Source organism: Aotus nancymaae, unplaced genomic scaffold, assembly GCF_030222135.1.
Source record: "Aotus nancymaae isolate 86718 unplaced genomic scaffold, 86718_ANA_hifiasm-v0.15.2.pri h1tg000081l, whole genome shotgun sequence".
NCBI lineage: Eukaryota > Metazoa > Chordata > Mammalia > Primates > Aotidae > Aotus > Aotus nancymaae.
The window spans coordinates 2,583,069-2,590,186 of record NW_026988496.1 but is presented as its reverse complement, the minus strand read 5'-3'; the positions used below and the strand labels follow the sequence as shown (position 1 = coordinate 2,590,186).

General features: G+C 48.1%; 1 protein-coding gene across 1 annotated transcript; it reads right to left on the bottom strand.

The window, feature by feature from the left end:
* Positions 1 to 4,484: 4,484 nt before the first annotated feature.
* On the bottom strand, positions 4,485 to 6,523 carry P2RY4 (pyrimidinergic receptor P2Y4). Its single transcript, XM_012460812.2, has one exon. It carries the CDS (start codon positions 6,078 to 6,080, stop codon positions 4,875 to 4,877), a length of 1,206 nt encoding a protein of 401 aa, XP_012316235.2. The 5' UTR covers positions 6,081 to 6,523; the 3' UTR covers positions 4,485 to 4,874.
* Positions 6,524 to 7,118: the final 595 nt, after the last annotated feature.

Below are 7,118 nucleotides of genomic sequence, written 5' to 3'. Positions count from 1 at the left end.
TTTGACATGTTGAGGTGGAAGTAACAATGGAAGGTTCAAGTGAAACTGTCTAGTAGGCAATTGAAGATGAGGAGGTGGAGGTTGGGAGAAGGGAAGGCCTAGAACTGAGTTGGCCTGGTGTAATGGTATGTAATGGAGCCCTGGGAGTCAGGAGACCTGGGACTTTGCCTCTTCTCTGCCACTAACTTACTAAGTCATGGGCAAGTCACCTCTCTGGGCCTGTTTCCTCCACCGTAAAGTGAGAGGGTGTGCAGGCCCTATACGATCTCTGAGGTACTCTCAAGGACTATGACTCACCTGCATGTGTGTTCTCTCCAAGACAAAATCAACAGTCTGATGAATGAAGGGCATTAAATAATCCCCAAATGCTATGACTCTGTGACCAATCTCAGGAATGCTATTTACTTAAGGAGCAAAAGAGAAGTCAGCAAAGGAGATAGAGAGAAAGTAATCAGAGAGATAAAAGCACGAAGAGAGAAATTCTAAAGTGATAGGATAAAATAAGGAGCTAAAATGAAAAGTATCACAATAAATGAGGTAAATATTTACATCAAATAATGACAAAGGTATTACATGAATATTAAAGAATACATTTATATATATATACATATACATATACATATATATATATGAATACCACTAGGATGCCAACTGAAGAAAGAGTCAAAGAGTAAACATATGGGAAAGAGTTCAGTCCCAGGAGTAATCAAAGAAATGCAAAAAACATTAAAATAATTTTTAATCATCTAAAGAGATTTCTTCTAAAGTTCAGTGCTAGCACTGCAAGGGAATTAGAACACTCATATGTCATTGTGGTGCTGAAAATTTTGCAGTCCTTTTGGCAATCACAATCCATAAAAACGCTCATGCTCTTTGGTCTGGTAATCCCGCTCCTGGGAACTTGTCCTAGAGACAGAATTACAAAGAAGAAAACAGCCATACATATTAAGATGTTCAAAGCACCGAAAAATTGAAATATATCTAAATATTCAATAATAAGAGAATAGTCAAATAAAATATAATCTACTGACAGATGTAATTTTGTGGGGCAATTGAAATAATAGATATGAAAGACTACAGCAACCAGGGAGAATATTTACAATAAAAGGTTTGGAGGCCAGGTGCAGTGGCTCATGCCTGTAATCCCAGTACTTTGGGAGACCGAAGTGGGCGGATCCCTTGAGTTCAGACGTCCAAGACCAGCCTGGCCAACTTGGTGCATCCTCATCTCTACTAAAAATTCAAAAATTAGCTGGGTATGGTGGTGAGTGCCTGTAATCCCAGTTACTCCAGAGGCTGGGGCAGGAGAATGGCTTGAACCCGGCAGGCAAAGGTTGCAGTGAGCTGAGGATTGTGCCACTGCACTCCAGCCTGGGTGACAGAGCAAGACTCCACCACACACACACACACACACACACACACGATTTCTAAAAACAGAATTGTAAAAGATATGTACGCTCTGATTACACTCATATAAATATGTATATGTACCCAAACTGACAAAGCATGGAACATGGCAACATGAAAACAATTTAAAGAGAATAGTGCAACGGTGTCAACCGAAATAGAGAGGTCAAAGAGGATGAAGGTAGAGACAAGATTGTTAAAGGTCTTGCTTAAGAGATAATTTGTGTTCTTCTGAGTCCAGCAAAGTATAGGAAGGAAAGCAGATGCAGATAGAGTGATTTTGTGGTGAGGAAACTGGGTTTACAGTATTCTTTTAGAGATTTGGCAGTGAAATGAATAAGGATGAATAACATGGTAGTTAGACTATGGTCTAAAGACAGCAAAAAGACCAGGGAAAAAGACAGCAGGGTTGGCCAGGGGTGGTGGCTCACACCTGTAATCCCAGTACTTTGGGAGGCCGAGGCGGGGGAGCATATCACCTGAGGTCAGGAGTTTGAGACCAGCCTGGGCAATGTGGTGAAACCCTGTCTCTACTAAAAATACAAAAATTAGCCTGGCATGGTTGTGAACGCCTGTAATCCCAGCTACTTGGGAGGCTGAGGCAGGAGAATCACTTGAATCTGGGAGGTAGAGGTTGCAGTGAGCCGAAATGGTGCTACTATACTCCAGCCTGGGTGACAGAGTGACACTCCATCTCAAAAAAGAAAAGAAAGGACAAAAGACAGTAGGGTTAAGGTGTCGTGGTAATTGGTAATGCTTTGTTTTTGTTGTTGTTGTTGTTTGTTTTTAAGATGGGATAAAATAAAGTGATGGAAGAGACTTGAAATAATGAAGAGAGGTAAACAAAGGAATAAGAAAGGGAACCACCTCTTATTCTGGAACTGCAGGGAAGAAAGAGAGAAAGACAAGGCAAATACAAAGCAGTTATTATGAATGAAACAAAAGTTGAAGTATTAGAGCTTCTCAATTTTGCAAGAGGCAAGGTCATTCTTTTTTTTGAGACAGAGTCTCACTCTATCACGCAGGCTGGAGTGCAGTGGCACGATCTTGGCTCACGGCAACCTCCACCTCCCAGGTTCTACCAATTCTCCTGCTTCAGCCTCCTGAGTAGCTGGGATTACAGGCGCCCGCCACCACACCTGGCTACTATTTATATTTTTAGTAGAGACAGGGTTTTACCACGTTGGCCTGGCTGGTCTCGAACTCCTGATCTTGTGATCCACCCACCTTGGCCTCCCAAAGTGCTGGGATGACAGGCGTGAGCCACCACACCCAGCAAGTTAATTCTTAAGAGGTCACAAGAGGGAGATGAATTTGGGGCCCTGTGGAATGGAAAAGACAGGAAACAGCTGCTGCGGAATGTTTGCTAGGAACACGCCAGGCTAAGAGGAATGAGAGCTTAGGTGAAGTTCCAGGATATGAAGTTTTAGTGGGTCAAGACAGCCTTGTCCTCTGGCTTCATCTGCCATCCCCTCCAGTCCTAGAAGAAAGGAGATTGGCCTGAGGTGAAAGTCAAGGTGTTTAAAGCTTAAGTGCAAGGGAAGACAGCCCTAAAGTAATGCACCAGAAAGTTCGTCTCAATTAAGCATATGGGAGTTAAATAGACTGAGGAAATGGAGGAGGCTGAGTCAATTGGGATGGAGAAAGCAGATTTACTGGATGGGGACAGCAGGTAGGGGAAGTGATGGGCAAAGAGGCCATAGTCATAGGAATAAAAGGAAGAGAGCACAGATGATGAACAGTGTCTGTAACAGCTTAAGCAGTGGCTGTGAGACTGGGAGAACTATTAAGAAGAGGAGAAGAGGCTGGTTCATTTACTCCTAATGGCAGGAGTCCTGCATAGCAAGAAGGTCCCGGATATCTAGGGAGAAAGTGGAAGCCCTTCAAAAAACAAAAAGGGAAATTTAGGGGAACTGAAGTCATTTTTTTTCCTTCAGTGCAACCCCAGCCCTAGTCTCCAGAGAGAGACCCCTTAGAAGCCAATAAGAAGTTGGTATCATTAGATAAGTAAGAGATCAGAGACAGGTCAGCAAGGGTGGGAAGAAAAGAAGGGCAAGGCTGGGGTCTGACTCAGGAGACCAATAGGCTGGAAGGTGATTTCAGAGGGAGAAGGCCTGTAAATGTGAGCCCACCCTTCTCAAGAATGCCTGCCAAGAAATTCTTACTTCCCAAGACTTAGGGGTTAGCTTCTCAATTTCCAACACACTCCCTCCCCGCAGCAACTTGATCCTATGAGCCTGTAGGTGCTAAGATGGCACTGGGAGAGAGAAGGAATGAATGGGTGGGAAACTTTAAAAAGAACCTTAACAGTCTTGCCGGGCGCAGTGGCTCACGCCTGGCACTTTGGGAGACCGAGGTGGGTGGATCACCTGAGGTCAGGAGTTCAGGACCAGCCTGGCCATCATGGTGAAACCTCGTCTTAAAAAAAAAAAAAAAAAAAAAAAGAACCGTAACAGTCCTAGTGCTCCAACCTGTCCTCAAAGTCCTGAAGCCTGATCTGAAAGAGCTGGTGACAGATTTATCATTCATTTGGGGCAGGAGCTAGAGAAAGGGGAGAGATCACTAAAATGCTAGCTCTGGGCGTCAATTCCTGTTACCACCATCCTCTGCACAAACCTGCTCTACCCCTCAATGCCAGAACTCACAGCCATAGACGTGAGAGCTCCACCCCCTCAGTCTGAGCCATCCACTTTTCCTTTGGTTAAGTACAGGAGAGCTGTCATATACATGTTCTCAGCAAACATCATAAAGGAGGTCCAGTCCCATACCTGTCCCAAAGGCTGTTATCAGCTAAGGTCCCCACCCCATGACAGGACTTTAATTCATGCTGCATACCAGTTCAACAGTGTCAGGCCCCCAGCTGCATGCAGGCTCCCCGGGATCGCACTCTATTCCAGCGCCTCAGTAAGCAAGACTATGCTGTCTTTGAGGGAGAACCAGGAAGTTGGTGTGGGTGTTACATATGGCATATCCTCGTCATCTGTGATATGGAAGTTGCCTCCACTTCCTGATTCTGGTTATCATCATCGGATAAGTCAGGCCAATCCTGAGATGACTCTGCCTGATCCGATCCACCCCTTAATGCTCTGGTCTGGCTGGAGAAATACATGCTCTAGGCGGCTGTGGGGAAAATGGGACGGGGAAAGAGGACTGGGGAAGATTTTCAGGAAGACTTGTAGGACTAATGGCCCCAGGAAGGGATAGAAACAAAGAGAAAGGAGTAGAAGACTGGCATTAGCTAAAAAAGAGTGGGCAACTGAAGGGGTTATGAGAGATGAGGTCACTCATGATGTCCCTGCCTCCCCGCAACCCTGAGGGTGAGGACTTCTCTCCAGAGCCTGGAAAAGAGGAGGAAGCGCCTTACCAGGTATCACTATTGGGTTCCCTCACCTCTGCCCTGCACTCACCCCCTTTTCTCTCTTCCTGGCTTCCCGTGTTACAATCTATCTACCCTAAGAGTAGAGCAGCTACTGTCCTGGGGGGGTGTCCGCCCACCTGCAGCTGCTATCCTCAGGCAGAGACACTAGTGCCAGGGAAGAGGTGGCCGTGCGGGACCGGGGCTCGCCACCACCACAGAGCTGCTGGAGCTGACGTCGATATTTGTCCCCCGTGAGCAAGTAGAGCACAGGATCCAGGCAGCTGTTGGCGCTGGCCAGTGGCCGAGTCACTTTATAGACCACGTTGACAATGTTTAGCACCCGGCAGTCAGCTTCCAACAGCCTTGCGAGGTAGTAAATGGTTCGAGTGATGTGGAAAGGCACAAAGCAGACAGCGAAGACAGTCAGCACCACAGCGATGGTGCGGAGAGAGCGGAGACGAGAAGACGACTGGGCAGCACCTGGCAAGGGCTGACACAGGCGCCGGGCCATGAGCCCATAGCAGACAAGAGTGACCAGGCAGGGCACGCCAAAGAGCAGCCCCATGACCGCCGAGCTGAAGTGTACATAGTGGTCAAACTCTTCAGGCCGAGTGGTGTCATGGCACAGGACGGTGGCCCCTTTGGTGCTGGTCGTGACGAAGAACAGGTTGGGCACGAGGCAGCCGGCTACAATCAACCAAACTGCCAGGCAGAGAAGGCCCGCGAGGCGAGGGTGGCCCCAGCGTAGTGCCCGCAGTGGATGGCAGATGCCCAGGTAGCGGTGCACGCTGATGCAGGTGAGGAAAAGGATGCTGCAGTAGAGGTTCCAATAGAAAAGAAAGCGGACAAACTTGCAGATCCCGGTGCCAAAGGGCCAGTGGTTGCGGGCTGCATAATAATAGATGAGAGTGGGCAGCGACAGCACATACAAGGTGTCTGACAATGCCAGGTGGAACATGTAGGTGGCCGTTGCATCCCAGGGTCGGAGGCGGAAGATGAAGAGCCAGAGGGTTGGTGTGTTGAGGCCCAAGCCCACCACAAAGACAACTGCGTAGCTCACAGGCAGCAGGATGAACTTGAAATCCTCATCAAACCAACAGTCCAGCTCCACCTCACTGCTGCCAGGACCTGGGCTGAGGCCTAGGGATCTCAGTAGCGAGGACTCTGTACCGGCCATGGCCTCCCTGGAGGTGGAAAGGGCAGAAGTGAGGGTGGCAGGATTTCTCTGCCCACACCCATCCCTGAGCTGCGGCAAAAAAAGCAGAGAGCAGGGAGAGCATGGTTGAAGCACTAGAGAGAGCTGACAGGAGTGCATCTGGGTACACTCAAGCTAGCCTGGCCCCTACCCGAGCTCCCTCGGTCCAGCTCGGGGAGTGGTGGGCAGCAGGCAGTGCTGGGGCTCAGGCAGGCAGTCCGTGGGTTTGGGTTGTTCTTACTCTGCAGCTCACTCTGTCCCTAAGAGACTGGCTGGCTAAAGAGGGTAGAGGCCGCCCAGCACTATCCAAAGTAGGAAGATACCCAGACGCAAAGTGTCTCCTGACTTGTCATCACAGCTGTGTCCCTGGAGGAGGAGTGCCTCTCCCCACAGTGCCTTTGCCTCTCCTCGGGTCCTGGCCACAGTGTCTCCAGATGACATTTACCTATGATACCTTCCCCACCACCTGCCTACAGCCTGGGAGCCCCATTGCCACCCTTGCCCAAGAACCTTGGCACGTCTCCTACCTGGTCCCCTTGAAGCTGAGCCCAGCTGACTCTGTCACCTTTCCCCTTGGCAGCCAGAGGGCATATCCAAGGGGGTGGAGTTGGAGGTGGGACCTGTCTCTCCACCCATCTGGGAGACTGAAAGAGTTAGAAAGGCCCTTTACGATGATCTAGTCCAACCCACTCATTGTACAGATTGGGAAACTGGGGCTCAGCAAGATTGCTATTTAACAGCTTTGAAATGACTGCAAGAGGGAGCAAACAAGGAACCATCCAAGTTTACCGGTCAAGAGCCGGGCCCCTGGAGACAGATTACAGGGGGATCATACAAGTTTGTGTAAGTGAGCAGAAACATGGGAAATGAATTTTCACATGGGCAAGGGCAAGACAACGCATTGAAAGATTTTAGAAAATCGAAACTACCTATATTTAATATAAATCTCAACCCCGTATGCGTATAATTACAACAAATGCTTATATAGTACTTACTATGTGACAGACATTTTTCTAAGTGCTTTATACTTATTAATGACCCCAGAGGCTCTCTATGAACTAGGTACTATTATTTTCTCTACTTTGCTGATGAAAACATGAAGGCAGAGAGAGTTTAGGTGTCTTGCTAGTCAGTGGTAAAGTCAAGATTTGAACCCAG